The 19,333-nt window shown below is 42.2% G+C and overlaps 1 protein-coding gene across 1 annotated transcript in view; it reads right to left on the bottom strand.

Annotated features, from left to right (window-relative positions):
• pcdh7a (protocadherin 7a) overlaps positions 1-13,430 on the bottom strand; it is a 43,254-nt gene extending 29,824 nt beyond the window's left edge. The window contains exons 1-3 of the mRNA XM_030147448.1: positions 10,885-13,430; positions 8,334-9,522; positions 2,334-3,116 (exon numbers count right to left, since the gene is read on the bottom strand). Coding sequence (XP_030003308.1) covers positions 2,334-3,116; positions 8,334-9,522; positions 10,885-12,308 — 3,396 coding nt within the window. The 5' untranslated portion in view covers positions 12,309-13,430. The remainder of the gene's footprint in view (positions 1-2,333; positions 3,117-8,333; positions 9,523-10,884) is intronic.
• Between the last annotated feature and the right edge of the window lie 5,903 nt (positions 13,431-19,333).

Below are 19,333 nucleotides of genomic sequence, written 5' to 3'. Positions count from 1 at the left end.
ATAGTGTCCCAAATACGATCAAAGTACCAGTTGTTAACAATGAATAATAATCATGTAAATGTACAATGATTTTAATTAGTTGATTTTTTTTTTTTTTTTTGATTTTGACTAACTGTAACATTTATTTCAGAGTACAGTGGGGGTGTTGATAGCACTGGGAGCCATTGAAATCATATCGGCCATACAAATGATAAAGGACTGCAAAGGATTTCAAGCCTTGACTCAATTTCCCCTTTTCGCTAATCTTTCCCTTTTTTAATGGCTTACACTGCCTTTTTAGTGACTCTGTCTGTCTTTACTAGCCTCTCCCCTTCAGCTAACCCTTTTATCTCTCTATCTTGCTCTTGGTCTCTTGAGGGTACATCCCCTTACTCACTCTTTCACTCTCTTTTCTACTCCTGCCTGTTTTGTCTTTATCCATGCCCACTGATACAAGCACTCCCTTCCCTCTCCTTCCACTCTCCATGGTGAACAATTTAGATTTAAACGATCTTACACTGTTGACTGAGTTACTTTATCATCGTGCTGCTTTTCTGATGCAATCTTGTGCTTCATCTATGATGCCCAGTTTTCATTACTTCCCTTTAATAAATTATTTTTTTCCCCTATTTTTGAGCGTTCTAGCTGGTCTGATGATGTGCTGACTTCAGATGAACACTTTTTGGAGTTTTCACTGACCCAGTAAAGTAGCTTTGAAATTCAAAGTTCTTTCCCCATCTCGTTTACTCCATCTTCTTCCCCTCCTAACCTCTTATAATTCTCTCCCACTCCTGATCTAATGCTATTCCAAATTCTGTCAGCGTCCCAGTTCCTACATTTGGCACATACTTGCCACCTATTACTCCCAGAGTCTATCTCTCTCTTGCACTCACATATAAAATGCATATGCCTTAATGAAATAAGCAGTCCCTTAAGCACAGTGACAGGCATCCACCAACACAAACCTGCTCATGTCGCCAAACTGTTCGCTAACAAATTCTGACACGTATGTGACCGCAGTCGCACATGACTCTTAGACACATTCACAGACACACACACACTGAGTTGTGTATGAAACCACGGGCTGTTAGATTTTTTTTGGGGGTGGGCTTAGGTGGGAAGGAGGCACACTTCGCTGCCGCAGAGGAGTTAATTACCCCATACGATCAATAATTCATTACGCTGTCAGTTTGTGTGTCTCTGTGACTCCGTATGTGTGCTGGCATGTTTTGAGTGCACGTAAGCATGAAGAGCAAACTCCCCCAGTAAGCATTTTCTTTCCCTTAGAACGGCAGATTAAGAGGATTGACTTCGTAATGGATTAACCTCTGGAGTGTGTGTGCATGTGCACTGTATGTATGTGTGTGTGTATGTGTGTTGTGTAGGATCAGAGAGCCCATGTATGAATTGATTAGCCTAAGAAGCTCTTCTCCTTCCCTTTTAATGACCACATCAGCACTTTTTCACCACGGGAAGGATAAATGTGGAGCTGTCTGTCAAGGAAATGAGACACTGGCTCTTTAAAGAAGGGCTAGCTGTCATTCAAACATCACTCTTGGGAACACTCCCCATGGACTTGGGAGACCCTGCTGTGTCAGTGTGTCTACAATGATAGATTGTGTCTGTGTGTGTGTTAGTGTTAGGGTTGAATGACCATCCTTCTTTGGTATTTATTTGTCAGCAGGACTTCTTTTTAACTGCACTTTCCTGAGCAGATACCAAATGCAGTGAATCCATTATCAGTGCAACTAATACTGTTTACTGAATAAACATATACGCAAAATGGAAAAGAGTTAACAGCATGACAACAGAAACAAACACAAAATGACCATTTAATCTGTTGGAGGCAACTAGCCGCCCACTCTGTCTGTATCCCCTGCACACACACATTCACCAAAACACATTCATATACATATCACAAATGCACATTCACATGTTGTTCAGCTCCAGTAGGGGGTTGACTCATGTCCCCTAGATTAGATCCTGTTAAACAGAAGGCTGATGTTTGACATGTAGTGCGCACACAGTCTGACAGCAGGGAACCGCCACACCACGCACAGACTTTGGGTTCTGACACAGACATAACCATACGAGTGCATGTGTGCACACACTGACAAGCTATTTTGTGGAGTTAAAATAGTATTTAGATGTTAGCAACGGGGTGTTTGGTACAGTATGTCAGCAGATGGGTGAATAAGTGAGGAAGCTGGGGGTGGGGGAGAAAGAGTAGACAGATCAGGAGTCAGAGAGCAGATAAAGAGAGGAAGCAAGAGTGTCAGGAGGAGCTGAGTGAGATATCTAATATAGGTTTAAATAAAGTGAGCAGAGAGCTTAAGCATCCCATTCCTTCTTACCTGTTTGCTGTACTTGTTCCCAGTTTGGCAGCCATACTCTGAGCACTGGTCAGATCCCAGGGACATTGCATCTGCATTGCCACTGCCCCCACTACTGCTGCTGCTGGAGCCAGCACTCCCCACACAACCCCCACTGCCCACAAAAGTGTTGGAAGGAGGCAGCTCCTGGACGGCCTGGTGCTTCTTTCCCTCAGCTGGGGGTGAGTGAGGCTGTAGATTTACTGCAGGGAGAGGTGAACTGGATTTGTAGTGCCTGGCAAGATCTGGGCTTGACTGGTGCCTCCTCCCACCACCCATCCGTGGACTGCCGGGGTCACCATCCACAGCACAGTAGCGGGCTGCTAAGCGCTCGCTGGCACTGCTAATATCCTCCTCATCGTCATCATTGGCATGGCGTCGCAGGCCGTTCACTGTGACGATACCGCTGTATAATGACCGGTCTGACTTCCCTCCTCCTGCTACCGCACTGCCGCCACTCCCATTACGTTTGTCCCGCCGAGGTTTGCGTCCACGGTCTGATCCACCACCGCGGCCGACCTGTGGTTGAGTGCCTGGAGGACTAAAAAAGTCTTCCTCTGGCTCCTTCTTACCGGCCTCATAGCCATTCTTACCCTGAGCACCACACTGTCGAGCTGTGACTACAAGGAGGATAACCAGAATAACTGCTGCAGCTCCTGCCAGGACACCGATAGCTACACTGAGGCGCTGTTTTCCTAATGCACGCTCACTGTCTGGGTCCCCTGCAATGTCCAGTGACAGTGGAGCCATCAAGCTTCGAGCCACCTGGGGTGAGAGACAGACACAAGAACAAGAGAGAGAGAGAGAAAGATGTAGAATATAGGGGGAAAAGTAAGAAAAAGAGACAAAAAGTCACACAGTGATGAAGATGACACAGTGGGTGTGAGCTGCAAAGAAGACATCAAACAGCATCCTTAACTTAATTAAACTCATCATTGTGTGTTAGTAGTGGGGGAGCTTCTCCATTATTCCCACTCTGATAGTGTGTCACTTAATACGTAATTGCTCTTGCTTCCTAGTTGCAACATTTCAAGTTGTGTAATTTTCCACTTGCGATCTGCACTAGGTATAGGAAGTGCCAAGGATTATGCTGTTTAAAGCTGATTACAAGAATAAAAGAAAACTTAGTTGGTCTGAGACAGCAAGAGGAAGAAAAGTAAGAGAAACAGTCAATAAATTTTCAAACATAGCGGCAGGCTATAGCTACACTGCCAGAAAACAAACAGTTCTACTGTCTCATTGCCAGACAATGTCCCTATTGTCAATGGTAGTGTACAGGCAAGGATTTGTTACGGGTTTTTTTTTCCACTAACAATTGAAAGGATAGATAATGGGTAGCTTATTGTATTTATGTGTGCTCTATGGCATAATTTTTTGAACAGTTTTCTTTTTATCTTTTTGAGCCATAAGCTTGCTTGTTTTTGTGTTTGGAAGTCAGAGAACTCCATTTTGTTCACTATATATTATTCCACTATATTGCTGAATTAAATATTAACATATTTTGGGTTCACAACAGAGCAGATAAATAACAATGAGCTGCATATTGAAACATGCTGTATTAGAGGGTGGACGACAGCAATGCATATACACACACTAACACATTCACAAAGCTTTTACACTAATCAAAGGATCATTGCAAGAAAATGGGTTATGCTGAAGTGCAAACATGGCCATTACTAGTTAAAGAACCATGCTTAGTGGGAGACAATGAGGCTGTGGAGTTCTAGTCTGTAGCCCTGCTGGTAATATAGGGCAGAGTCATGGATTTGTATATAGCTAATCAATATGCAGAAACCATGTTGAGAGACTCATTGTGCAGAGACAACTCACATGCACACTGATATATACGCGTACTCCTACACAAACCCACACAGACTATGAGCTGTCATTGAGACAACTCATTCGGTGACTCTGACCCGTCATATCAGAGCCCACACGACAATTCGTTTTCACCTGTCAAAACTGAAATTATATACTCATGTAATCCCCCGCTGCCATATGAATGGTAGGTAATAAGGCTTGCAGGAATTAATGGGTAAGAGATACAGAGTGAAGGTTAAAAAGAAGGCCCATTTTCACGTCTGTTGATTATACTGCAGCCCAGTTCTGTGAATTACATTAAACCAAGCTAAGAAGGGGACACAGTTGTATTTCATTGTTCCACTACTATCTTTCCCTGAGTTAAGTTTTATTGTTTTTGTGTAAGTTGTGTTGGTTCTGTTCCATTATTCTGCTTTCACTGCAGAGGACCTCTCTGCCAGGCTCCACTCCCATCAGCCCCATTGTTCTTTTGCCTGCAGTATTCCTTTCCATTTTCATTCTGCTGGGCATCTCACTTGCTTAGTGCATCCTTGCACTGTCTGCTGTATTGTGTGTGCAAAAGGCAGAGAAAATAGTGTCTGTGTTTGTGCCTCCATTCAAATGAGACACAAAGTGCAAGAAGTATAGTTATTAGCTGAGACATGCTGTATGTGCATGTGAGAAGAGAAACCCCATTCAGTGACAGCTATGTATAGCTGTGCATTGTCCAAATCCAGGTACAAGTATGTATGTACAGGCACCCACAGGACATGTAAGAGGAAGCCCAGCATCACAATGTTCAAGTGCATCCCTCTGACGCATCCCAAACTCCCTGTGGAATCTTCCATCTTGCTGCATGAGCTTTGTTCCGGCTGAGCTTAACACCACCATCTATCTGCTTCACTCTCCAAGGATTTGGCTATCTGCATGTCACTGCAGAAGCTGATACTTTGACCAAGACAAGGAGTTTATCCCTGACCACACTATTGACCCAAGCTTGGAAAGCCTCTGATCCCAGTTGTATTTCAATACATCTGCAGTAGAGCATAAGAGAGAAGAGCTGCAGTTTGGTCATTTTTGCTATTAATTATATTATCAGTAAGCTATCCCAATTCTAGTGACTTGTGATTTGAGATAAAGTAGAAATTGTAATAATCAGAAAATATTATCACAGAGAGCTTTAATCAGCTTCACAGCAAACTGTACTTTCATGAACAAAGTTCCTTTAAATTTCCTCAATGACAGCCATGTCAAGAATCCAGAGACTGAACTGCTTCTTCGTTTTGCTCAAAGACTGCAGCATCATATTGTAGTTACAGTAATTACCCAACATGTGGTTCACACAGTACTGTTGGAATGAAAAGACTGGAGTAATTTTCTGCTGCGGTGCTGCAGCAGGAGTAGCCGTTTTCCTTCCCTAATTACATCTGGCATCCATCCACCACTCAGTTTGACTTCATTATGAGATGGAGGTATTCTCTCTTCAATGACTTCTACTCAATTACTCCACCAAGTTCCTCCTTACAATCAGACTAAACTATGCACATTGTAATCAAAGACGGCTTTCATACCGGCTTGGACATATTACACCCTGTTGTTCAATTCAATAGTGCAGGTCATTTAGGCACATTGCAGTTAATTCCACCTGTCAACACCATTGTTCCACCGCTTACCAAGTGTTCTGTTCGAACACTCACTCCCTTGATTGTTCAATTTGTACTTTTCATCCTACTCCTGTGTGACAGTGTTACATTCATGAGGTGTTCCACCTACTGACTACAGCTCCCATCCAGTGTATGGTAGTTGTTCTTAAAACAAACTTCAGCTGCCACGCTCTCCATATAAGGTAAAACAAAATTCTGGCTTGTTATAAAAATGTTGCTTTTCTCAGCTAGAACACAAGATTCAGCTACAAGTATCATTCTGAACAAGGCTACAGAGATCTCAAAGGGCATGCACAATCCAATCCTATTCTAGTTACCATGCAACTATCCAGGATAGATGTACTGTAATATAAATGAACACAGGGATTACATTACTCATGTATAAATCATATGCATTTCCCCATGTGTTCCTGTTTCATTCTCTATCTGACACAATGTGAGACATCAATGAAGCACCATTTTTAAACATTCTAAAAAGTGCTTCTGCGGCATGGTATGTCTGTGCTCACAATCTTTTTCACAAGTTAGACAGAGGGCAATGACAACATTTTTTACGGCTGCTTTGACACAAAAGGTCCTCTGCAGGCATTCTTCCAAAAAATGCGTTTAAGGACGGTATGGTATTTTTGGGTACCACCAAAAGAGATGCGTCGTGACACATTTTGCAAGATTTGCGTCTCTGTTCTGACTGACTTTTCTCTTCCTCTCAAATGTCTCAAAGCTATTTTCAGCTTGCACTGTTATTGTCATGTTACGGTACATGCACAGACATGACAGCTGAAGACCTTTTCTTCTCAGAAAATATGAGAATGTGTCCCAAACCAAGTTCCAAGTGTGGGTCAAACCCACAAGCTGTTAGTCTCAAAACAAACAGCATAACCACAAAGCCATTGAGCCATTTTAATTATAGTCAATACAAATTACAACTGAGAGGAAGTTTAAGAAATAATTAGCTGACTGAATTAAAACGCTTATCAGAACATTTGTAAAGGCATATTGAGACCTTCATTTGATCATTATAAGAGCAGAAAGTAACATTTATAAGAACTAAATCACAACTCACTCTGTGAATGTTTCTGAATGCAATTCCACTGATAAACAGTTTTTCTGGTTGTAATACTGGGCTACAATCTGTTGTTTTTATTTTAAAATTGTGTAAATCTTACACAAATAAAAAAAATAGGTTTATGTGCATTTATGTGAATGAAGTGAAAGGACCATTCAGGCTCACATTCACACCTTTAGACTAACCAGTTTACCCAATTAAGCTACATGTCTTTTGGACGTTAGGAGGAAACTGGAGTACTTGGACAGAACCCACACAGACAGAGTGAGAACCATCACTCCACACAGAAAGGCCCACGCCAAACACTGCTGGCTTCAAACCCAGGACCACTGTGCCGTCCAACTAGCCTACTAGCACTTCTTTTATTAGTGACCAAAATTTGGTTAAGTAGGCATACTGCTTGTAGACCAGTGTTACCTCTGCACCTCAGTGTTGATCACACTCTAATCTTGATGTTAAGTCCTTGGTTCCATATGACCACAGATTTAGTCAATAACTAATACATTTATGCATGCTTTTTTTTCTCTCTCTGTAAACATCAATCATTTAGACATAATTACAGTTTGGGGAACTTTCTTTTAAGTTTGACCACACTTGCTATGCTCCATTTGTCGTGCACGTTAGAATGGAAACTCTTAAACCTGTTTGGTATTCAGGTCTTTGGTGAAGTAGTGAAGAAACACTGCTGAAGAACAAGTATTCAAATGAACATACTTCAACCTACTCTGTAACACAGGGCCAAACTGGGACAGGACCATCCCTCTCTCTCTTTCTCTCTCTCTCTACCTCTCTAACACACACTTATCCCTAATTCTCCCCCCATCTCTTCCACACACACACACACACACACACACACACACACACACACACACACACACCTAATGCTCTCAGCTTGAGTTCAATGTACCATATAAGAGGGACCACTTCAGTAATAATAGTTATTTTAACCACATGGTCATTACAGGAATGCATGCTGGACAAAGAACACACTCCACTAGTCTTCGATCTACAAAGAAGTGATATTGCCAGTAGCCTTCAAAAAGAGAAATGGGATTTTTTAGTGGGACAAATATAGACACAATTATTTCCTCAAATGTGGGTAGAAAATTACAACACGAAACAGACTGATAGAAATTGCACATTTATCTTATTCTATCAAAAATAATCTCCTTACCAGTTTAGTTTAAACAGCTACAATCAGAAGTCATTACCACCCTCCTCCATTGTAATGTGTTATCAGTGTGGCCATTATTTGAATGGATCAAACAACTGTATCATCGCTGTCATTATTGGATATCATTATCAAGTCTGTGGAATAGTAAAAATCTGCAAGCTTCAGTATAAAACTGTGGATTTCATTAAATCTCCCACTTGTTTCACTGAGGTTGCATCCATTTTCTAGATTACATTGTGTACAATTTAAACTACAAAATCTTAATGCATAAATCTTACCTGTGCATCCACTATAGTAGCATTGGCCAGGCTTTCATTGATGAATACATGAACCAGAGCAGTAGCACATAAGGAAGGGATCCCACTGTCATTAACTCGCACCACAAGGCGGTGTAGACCTCTGTGGCGCCGCTCAAGAGGTTCTGCCAGGGTGATCACTCCATTGGTGTGGCCAATTTCAAACAGTCTGAAGGGATTTCCTCCCACTAGAGCATAATGAAGATCTGCATTTGGACCTGTGTCTGAGTCTATGGCGGTTACGGTGCTGACTATTGTGCGGGCGCTGCTGGCAGGTTCAAGGAGGGTGTAGGATTCATTGGCTGGAGAGGTGACTGAAGGGGCGTTGTCATTTTCATCTGTCACAAAGAGTGAGACGGTAGCAGTGGCTGTTTTGCGGGGCTCTCCTCCATCCACTGCCCGAACACGGAAAGTATAGGTGGATAGCTTTTCACGATCAAATGAAGCAGAAGAGAAGATGGTCCCTGTATTGTTCTCAATGGAAAACACCTCTTCTTGGTCTTTCTCTCTGTTATCTCCTTCCATTTTCTCTCCACCCCCACCTCCTGCTTTTTTCTCATCAGCTCCATCCATCTCCACAAAAAGACTGAGTTCTGCATTTTCACCTTCGTCAGCATCCGTCACAGTGACCATACCAACTGGGCTGTTGGCAAGCAGATTCTCTTTGACATAGAACGTAAAAACTTCCTGAACAAACTTTGGTGCATTGTCATTGCGATCAGTCACTTGAACAACAACAGTTGCTGAGCCTTGCAGAGGAGGGGTGCCCTTATCTTTGGCAATAACCCTAAGTTCATATCTCTCTCGCTGCTCACGGTCCAGAGCCCCAGTTGCCCGAATATCTCCATTATCTGCATCTATGTAAAATGGTCCATTACCTGCAGGGTCCAAGGAATAAGCAATCTCTGCATTCTTGCCGCTGTCTGCATCTGTGGCTACAACGGTCAGCACCCTCTCTGCAGGTGAATTGTTTTCAGCAAAGTGGACCTCCACAACATTTTGAGGAAAAGTTGGGGCATGATCATTAATATCTACCACTCGCACCATCAGAGAGCTATTGCTGGACAGACTGGGGCTTCCAGAGTCTACTGCTACAATAGTAACACTGTACTCTTTGGTGGTCTCATAGTCCAGCAAGGCAGAAGTATGTAAGAAGTATTTTTTCTTGTTCCTGTAAAATAAGAAAAAAAAAGATAGATGCATGTAGTTATTCTCCGACATGAGATAATAAAGGCCTCAGCCCTAAAGTATTAATATAGATCAATACTGGTATCCATCTACTAATCAAGCCTGCAATGACATGAAAACAAATAGTGGTGGAAAAGAAACTGACTCTTACTAATTATTGAGGCTGTTTAGTTGATTTATAATTTCTTAAGTCAAGGACAGACCTGCATTTCACAGAACAACCAACCTCATTGTGTAGGTGTCAGAGGTAGGAGCAATATCCTCAGATGGCCTTCGGTATTCCACTGCCTCCCTCCATTCAATTGCTTCAGGAAATATCTTTTCAATTGACTTAAGAGCACTGACATTTTCGGTCTACACTGCTAAAATAATATTACTATTAAAGTATAAAGCTTGACTAATGAATATTTATGCTCCAAGTTTACAGAATGTGTGACATTGTGATGACTCTGCAGCCCTGTGAGTACTCTGAGTTGCACCACTTGAACAAGCTTAACTGAAAACTATGCCTGCAACAATTCAAGTGGCTCTTCATACATCTCTGTGGAAAATATACAAAGTAAAAGCTCTTGCTAGTGAAGTAATCAAGGTGATACCTGCTGTAATGACAAACTTAATGTGTACTTAGCATTAGAAAACATGTGAGAGAAAACAGTACATATGACAAATAAATATGTATATAAATGCTGTAAGAGCTGTTTAAATTTAGTAAAATTATTCAGTCTTCTTTCCAAAAGAGCATTAACATGATTGGGAGTCATGAGATAATTCTAAATTGATGAAAATCATAGTGTGGCCTTTAAGTAAGTGCATCATTGACAGACCTGTATAAAATATCAACTTGGGAACAGGCAACCAAATGTCATGGCAACAAACCTGTGTTGAGTAAATATGACTATTAATGCACAGTTTAGACTTTTTACACCATTTTCTCCCAGCCACTGTGAAATAGGGGCTTTACGGCACATAATTCTAATAAGTAAAGATTATTTCTATTATGATATCCGTATATGTGTATAATGTTTTGTCTCCCCTCGGGTAATATGCTTCATCATGCAAAACTGAAATTTGGAATGCCTCATTATCTTATGATTACTTAAGTATTACTTAGAGTTTTGCACTCCCTGCAGTAACCAATGCATCATCCCACCCAACTGACAGTAAGTAATTATGGGCCACTATCTAGCCTAGTATCTGCACTATGTTTTATTATTCAGCCCTTGATTATGAGTTATTTAGGAAGTACTTAGTACAAGAGTCCATGGAATAATATTCTGTCTGTCTTTTGCTACTTTTCAAGATTTAGTGTAACTTACTATGAAATCTCACCTCTTGTTTGGCTTACCTGTCAAAAGCTTCATCTGCTGGCAGGGGTGGGAGTGCTGTTTCTCCAGCTGGCTTCAGTGTGAATGGTACGTCTCCTACAACTGTGCATGTCACAGCCCCATTCTCTCCTTGGTCTCGGTCTGATACCTGCACCAGAGCTACCGGTGTGTCCACCAGGACATTCTCTGGTACTAATGCTGCTCCATCTCGAACAGGGATTCTTCCAATTTTCCTGATCTCTACTACTGGGACGTTGTCGTTTTCATCACGGACAGCCAACACTACAGTGGTCCGATCAGTGCGTGGAGGCTGACCTCGATCCCTGGCTGTAACTGTAAACCTCAGTTGAGCCACTTCTTCCCTGTCAATCCTGTGAAGAACACTCAGCCAGCCAGTGGCCTCATCCAGCCGCAGGAGTCGCCTAACAGACTCAGTGGCGGCTCCAAAGACGTACTCAACCTGTCCATTGACTCCAATGTCACGGTCTGATGCTCTGACTTGGAGGACAGGTGTACCTGGAGGAGCATTTTCTGCCATCTCAGCCTCATATGTGGCCCTTTCGAACTGTGGGCTGTTGTCATTCACATCAGTGATGGAAACACGCAGCAGGGCTTGGGAGGAACGTGCTGGGTTCCCTCCATCTCGAACTCGGAGGTAGAGTTCATATGAGTCTTTCTGCTCCCGATCCAATGTACCTTTGACAATAAGTTGTGGTTGTTTTTCACCATCTGGTATGTCTGCCACTTGTAGTTCAAACACACTGCTCCGGGCCCCTCCTCCATTATCTCCACTTCTACCCCTTCTGTCCCCAAGCCCATCTACTCTAGTATTAGGATTTCCTCCAACTGTGCGCCTTGTTGAACTTGACACAGCTCCACCATCTTGGATCAGCTCGTATCGGTCAATACCATTTCGCCCAAAATCCCTGTCTGTGGCAGTGGGCAGCAGGTAAAGGGTTCCTATTGGTCGATTTTCTTCAACTGACAGCTGGAGCACAGGGGATGGGAAGGAGGGGGTGTTGTCATTGATATCTGTTATGACCACACGGCCTTCAAACAGGTCTACCCAGCTCTGCAAAGGCCCAATCACTGACACCTCAAAGTCCAAGAAACACTCATTTTCATCAAATATCATCTGGCACTGTGGGAGCTTCTCCCTGTCGATGCGCCGTGGTCCAGTTGTCAGCTCACCTGTCACATTGTCAATCTTGAAATACTCTGATCCACTCTCCAGGGCGAAGGTGACATCCCCGCTTCCTGTGCCTGCTGTGAGGCCCAGGTCGGCGGCCACATTGCCAATCTTGACGTCAGGCGGGCCCTCCTCCGCCACCCGGTACCGGAGAGCTGAGTCGGCACCCCGGAGCTGAGTCAGCAGCTGCAGCACCAAGACCACGAGGCTGCGCGTCTGCACCGCGGAGGAGTGCACTGCACCAAGCCTCTGCATGGCTCCTTCTGCCTCTCGCCTCTTCGCTTCCCGCTCTGTCTGCCTTCTAGCACAGGCTTGTTTCGTCTTTATTTGTGTTTTGTGGTCTTGTGTTGCTCACAGCGTGGGTGTTTGATTTATCCACTTCTTTCCTTCCCCCTATCGCTCTCTGCGGACTGCCGCCTGAGGTCCGGGAAAAAGCTTGTGCTCTCACTCTGGAGCTACTTCACTTCAGCGGTGCAGCCTTCTTTCTGTCCTCTCCTCCTCTTACTAGTGGATTATGAACTTCTATAATAGTAATTCCGGTGTTTCAAGGGGCTGTACACGGCAAAAAAAGAGATAGAAAAAATCCATCCCGCTGCGTAAAGAAGAAAAAAAAACTAATTCAGCAGCCTTTGATTAATCCACTTCACTGTCCCTTCCTCCTTTTTTTTCTTTCCTGTAAAGTGCACAGCTATTCCGTTGTCACACGAGGACTCTTATCAGTTCATTATGCCATTTGTAAGTTCTTTTTATTCCAGTCACATGTGGGACAGCGGTTTTTCACAGTTAGAAACTGCAATGCAGCACCACTACACAAAAGAAGAAAAAAAAAACACCACTCGGCTCTCCGGACACCGAGGAATTGAACTCACATCTCCCAAAACGAATAAAAATCAGTTTTTAGAAAAAGTATATGGGATGCTGCTGCCGGATCTTTTCTTACCTTCAGATCCAGCTGCGTTTCTCTCTTTTTCCCGCAGTGGAGCAACGTGCCAAGCCGTCGGATTCCTTCACGCAAGTTGTGAGGAGGCAAGAGTGCTTTTTTTCACAGCGACTTTTTGGTCATATTTGGTCAGACAACATGAAATTAGGGCTTCTGTTCTGGGGGAGAGATGGGATATCCCGGCATCAGCATCAAATTAGTAAAATCCTGTGCAGCCCTGTGTTCGGGATGGATGTCTCGCTGACGGACCTAGTGTGGATGCGTCTTTTTCGAAGAGTCCCGCATTCTCTCTCCCTCACTCTCTCTCCTCCACATGCGCCTCCTCCGCATCCTCCTCCTCCTCCTCCGGCTTTTTTTCCTCTCACCTGCACTGCTTGGGACTGCTGCTGCTGTCGGTCTCTAGCGATGCTGCAGTCTCTCTCTCTCTCTCTCTCTCTCTCTCTCTCTCTCTCTCTCTCTCTCTCTACTGCAACATTTTCCCCGGCCGCGTAACTCGATCGGTGAGCTGTAACGGGAGAGGCAGCAGAGGCGGTGTTGGGTCGCCGTGTGTGTATGTCGGTTACCGGGGACAGACCTCACCCCCCTCCTGTCATACAGGAAGATTAAATGGCTTGCTGTCCCGGCTGCTGACAGCTCCTGGTGGGAAAATATCTTTGTTCACATATTCATACAAAGGACAAAGAGACGGAAAAAGAGAGCGATCTGGCTTTAATACAAGTCAGCCCATACGCACAGTCACATTTCTGCTGCTGCAGCTCTTTTGCCGGGACATGTAAAACCATTCTTTACCGACAGAAAAACATATTGTCGAAATGGATAGTGGGAAATCATTGTCTATTTATATAAATATATATTTTATTGCCTGCAGAAATGTATACAGTTGTAAAATCTAGAAACCAAATCATACTGTTAACATAAACTTTATGACCACTTTATTTTATCTTACCCTTCTCCAAGGCAAACCCCAAGTGGATGAATGAACAAATAAATAAATAAATAAATAAATAAACAGCAGAAAGATATAGATGTCAACTGCATCCTAGTTATTTAATGGAGTTGTAATTAATATAATAACCTAATAAATAGAGAGACTATTTATTACAGGTGAACGGCATAACCTTTTCATTATGTGTTTTGTTTTGTTTTTTTGATTTTCATTTGCCTATATCCTTAAGGGAGGATGCTCTAGTCCTTTGTCAACAGGAGCCCTTTCCTCACACACACCTCCACACACTGTTGTCTCGGCGGACCGACCTGCTCGTAAGAGCGCATTGCAGCATCGGTCTGCTGCTATTGAACACTACCGGGGCTTCCACACCGCTGCCTTCTCTGAAACCCCCCCTCTGCATTTCTAATTTCCAGGCTGTAGCAGGCTACATCCCCTGTAGGGACAACTGGATTGTTTGACTGGACCAAAGAGCAGGGGTTTATCCATGTCTCCACCACTACTCCAGTGTTATTGACTGGGAGGACAGATCTGAGTAAACACTTGGCACAAGTAGAATAAAAAGTGTCACATTTGTCCCTTTTTTCCCTACATGAGTCGCCTTTTTAAGTTATTCTGGTTTTCTGTCCCTCTTCATCTGTTTCTTTGCCAAGTCTCCATCAGTTGCAGAGAGATGCTATCTTGTCTGGCTTGTGTGTGTACTACCCAGTCAAATACTAGGGAGCATCCTGGGGCATCGGCACGCGTTTGCTCTAAGCGCACCCACGCCCTCTGTCGTTCGACCCACGCGCTTTTAACTTCTATGGAAATCAATCGCGGGTTTCGCTTTGTGGTGTGGGACTTAGTACATGGGCTTGCGTCCAGAGGAGGGTAAGCCATAAAGTTTCAGAGAATGCTCCAGATATGAGCATGTTTGTATGACTAGTTTTTATCTGCCTCTGACTGACATTTGGTTGTCTGGGTCAGGTCACTTCACTTTTACCACAATTGATTCAGGAAATTTAAGTCAGACCTAATGAAAATCATCCAATAAAAATCTGTTGGCCTGAGCATGCTGTTATATCCAAGCCATTAAGATATAATTGAGCATGAATCCTCTTTTCATCAGCAAATGAAGTGCAGTTTCAATTTGCATATTGAATGAAAAGTGAACTGTGGTGAGTGTGTCTGTCTGTGTGTACACACGCTTGTGTGTGCTCTAGTTAAAGACAAGATGTTCTTTAGAGAAACATAACCTGGGTTGACATCTGTTGTAGCCTAAAGGCCTAATCTAAAATGTTTATGCTACCACAAAAGAGGATCACAGCTTTACCACCTGGTCCACTGGGACAGCAGATAAGGACATGCATACAGTGTTTGGAAGTGTTTGTTAAGAGCAACTGGCAAATAAATAAATTCCCCACTACTCTGTTCATACTGCAGATATTAAGAGTAAATCAAAAACATGTTTCAGGACACAAAATCTTACTTCATTTTAATTTTAGTTTTCTGGGAAATATTTTATGCAAACTGTAATGTCTTGCATTAATGTGAAACAATACACATTCATTGTTCTATTATAGCAGGATGATTATAAGGATGTAAGACTGACACTAAATTAAAGGCCTGCTCTGATGTTCATTATTATCAAAGAAGATGACACATGGAGTGGTTAAATAATGGGTAGTTGTATTGTAATCCATTATGCCGCCAGTGGACAAACATTGCAATTAGTAAACTAATATGTAAATTTTATTATACACCTCATCGCACCAAGACTTCACATAAACTCTGCTCCATTCAGAACCAGCTCCTACTGCAGAAAAACAGTGTGTGTAATTTAAGTAGACGTTCATTTTTACCTTCTAATCTCTTCAACTCAAGTTCAGTCTCCCATTAATAATATTTTTACACAGTCAAAATTAGATTGGTCACATGGATGCATCATTTGGTTCATTCACTGGATTGTTACAGGGATGATTTTCCAATTGACAATGTAACACTCATTTATTATAAGGGGTGTAATAGATTGGATCTAGCAAAGGGGTGACAAGTGTCTTAGAACTTTAATGCTCCTTGGGAATAATTCTGTTTGTCAGGGAATTCTACTGAAGGGAGGAACACCATTCTGCTGAAAGATACTCCCACATTGGGCAACATAGAATAAATCCCCATTACAGCCCTACCACAGTATTATATACTGTATTTCTATAATGGATTTGTTGTGAGCATGTCCTGCATTGATACTTGTGTCGCTCGTGGAAGACTTGCCCCTCTTTTTTTTTTCATTTCATATCACACTAATGCACAAGCAGCCTGGTCAGTGTGTGTTTGTTGTAGACCATAATCTCTGACCCTATTTTCTGATGTCATTTTAGTCCACGTTCCTATTAAAACAATAGCTACTTGATCAGTTTTTGTAACTAAAACTGAACTTTCTTTCAAAGTTTCTTCGATCTTTTCCTTTTGCCATCTTGATCCAAAACCAGAATCAACTTGGCCCACGTAGTATTTCTGTACAGGCTAGAGAATTATTGAATGTTTTGTTCAGTTGGAGACTTCCATACAAATACACCTACTGCGTTGTATCTGTATTAGATATGTTTCCCCACTCATTTCCTTTCATTTTTCACTTGACAGTACATTCAACTAGAAAACCACAGTTCTGCAGAAGTCAGTTAAACTCTTACAACCCTCCAACTATGTAATTTATTTTTCATTGCTTTGCTGACTTTTTCTTGTTTTTCTTGAGTCCTCCACAAAATGTGAAGCATTAATGAGCACAGTCTCTATTTATTCTATGATTCTCTTTTGGTACGGATATATGTGGCAAGTTGTGCTCATGGATTTGAGAGTGGTCTACTGACTCAACACTAATTGTATTGGGCTTGATTTGCAGTATATTAATGGCTGCACCTCTCATTACTTACTTTTGTTTCTTGTTGTCTTGAACAGAAACCCTGCATCAAAGACCATAATGATTACAGGCATGATGGACCCTCTACAGTTCACAGCAGAGAAACTAACAACATACCAACAAGATATAGACAGTTTGTGGTCTCATCTGGGCTAAAGTCTTTATATTGACTGTTAAGTTTAGCAGCTCTGGTACATCAACAAAAACACTTAAAACTGTGGAACTCATTTCAGGCATCATCAGCAGGCAAACAGAGAGCAGGAGGCTCATTATTTTCACTGGCTTTACACCTTAATAAAGTACATTTAGAGCCAATATATTCTTTTTTGGAGATTCACATTAAATCAATGTGTCTCATCTCCTTCATCTCTATGAGTAGTGTGTTGTGGGCTCGTGTAATCAGCTGCAGTAGTAATAATTACTAGATAAATGAAAACAGTAGACTCTGACATCAATTTAAAGGGATTTCTACTCAAATTCTTCTTCACATACAGCACACAGTCAATACACCATTACTGACTTACAGCGACCCCTAGGGCTGTGGAGTAACAACTGAATATACAACATATTTTCCCCTTGTTCAAGAAACTTACTGGTAAATAAGAAATACTGAATATCTTAAATCAAATAAGACTGACTGTAAATTAGTGCAAACTTCAATCTTCTCAACATCGCTTAATAGTAGCAAAATTGTTTCTTTTCACAATAATCACATTCAGTAACCATAACAACGGCACGCTGTAGCACTAACTCTTAGACAGGAGCAACGTTACTTTTATCCTGTCACTTCAATATAACTTAAATAGGAGTGAACAAACGCATTTTCCACTGACATTTGTACATGTCTCTGACAGAAAATAAACTAAGGTAACTTCAACTTACAATTCACCTTATGTCATACAGTCCTTCACAATGTTGAGCATGTGTGTTTTTTCTCTTTTTTCCCCCACATCATTTCCCCTTTAATATTTCCCCCCAAAGGCCATGAGAAATGATTAATATTCATAATTGTTAAGCCAAGCAGGCTTCTTTCTGACCTTAGTGGATCTGGGCATCTTATCATTTGGTGGTTGTGCAAGCTCTGGCTCAAGGGCTGGAGCAGCAGTTGTGCCTGTGATGATGTCCTTTGCACTGTCTGGGACCAGCAAGAGGTGAGAAGCATTCCATGTGCATCCATCCTCCAGCACAAAGGCACTTGCACCAGCTTTTTCTATCACCCTGGCAGGTGCATGTGACTTTGACAGTCCTTTTTAGCTTACCGGCCGACAGGCCATAAGCTATTGTCGTCATGCGGCGTCCATCGTTGTCGTCATCTATCGTAGTCTGTCATCATCTGTCATCATCTGTCATCGTCTGTCATTGTCGTCTGTCATCATCGGCTATCGTCGTCATCTGTCGTCATCGTCTGTTGTCCATTGCAAAATTTTCAATCATCTTCTTCTTCGACACTACAATTCCAATTGACTTCAAACTTCGTATACAGCTTCTTTATGATGATGCCAACAAAAAGTAGTGAAATTATTTGGATCCGGATCTGATTCTGGATTTGGTGCAACTTTGAAAAATTTCCCCATTATAAGAGATAGGAAGTGGATCAATGCTATAACTCAGTAAATATAAATGATATCAAGTGTAAATTTCTACTGTCCAGCCCTGATGGGGAGATGACCAAAACAGAATGGCCACATGCTGATCAGGATCTTCTTCTGGATCCGGGAACTTACAGAAAATTTAACATGGGCTCTTATGGGGAAATAATTTCAATCGTCTTTTTCTCCGAAACTACAGTTCTGATTGACTTCAAACTTGGTATACAGCTTCTTTATGGTGATGTCAACACAAGGTATTAAAATTATTTTGATCTGGATCTGATTCTGGATTTGGTGCCACTTTGAAAAATGTTCCCATTATAAAAGATAGGAAGTGGATTGATACAATAAATCTGTAAGTATCAATGATATCAAGTTGGAATTTGAATTTTTTACAGATCTGATTGGAATATGACCAAAACATGGCCTATTTCTGTAATATAATAAATACACATAACTGGGTGATAATAAATGGCATCTGGATACATTTCCCAAAGCTTTTAATTTGGCCGGTAAGCTACAGGGCCATTGGTCCTATTTTTTAACATAGAAGGGTTTCCTCACTCTAACAAGACTTCCCTCTTTGATCCTTGGCACCTGTGCATCTCTTTTAACATATGTGTAGGCTTTTGATGCATTCTGTTAGGTGGTGACATGATTGCGCAGCTGCTTCTCTAGTGGCAGTGTGGGTTTGCTTGCTGGGCCAATGTTCACTTTTGGTGCATCTTTCTGTTGAACATGAGCTCATGAGGTAACACCCCTGTGGTGCTGTGTGGAGTTGCACAGTATGGGAGCAGGAACTCCTGTTGGAAGGGTTTCCATGACTTCCTCTCTTGCTCAGCAATGAGGAGTGTTTCTTTAAGAACATGGTTCCAGTGTTCTACGGCTCCATTTGCTTGAGGATAATGC

The sequence above is a fragment of the Sphaeramia orbicularis genome, chromosome 1 (assembly GCF_902148855.1).
Source record: "Sphaeramia orbicularis chromosome 1, fSphaOr1.1, whole genome shotgun sequence".
Classification (NCBI taxonomy): domain Eukaryota; kingdom Metazoa; phylum Chordata; class Actinopteri; order Kurtiformes; family Apogonidae; genus Sphaeramia; species Sphaeramia orbicularis.
The sequence above is the reverse complement of the archived record's forward strand: the minus strand, read 5'-3'. Positions and strand labels throughout refer to the sequence as shown.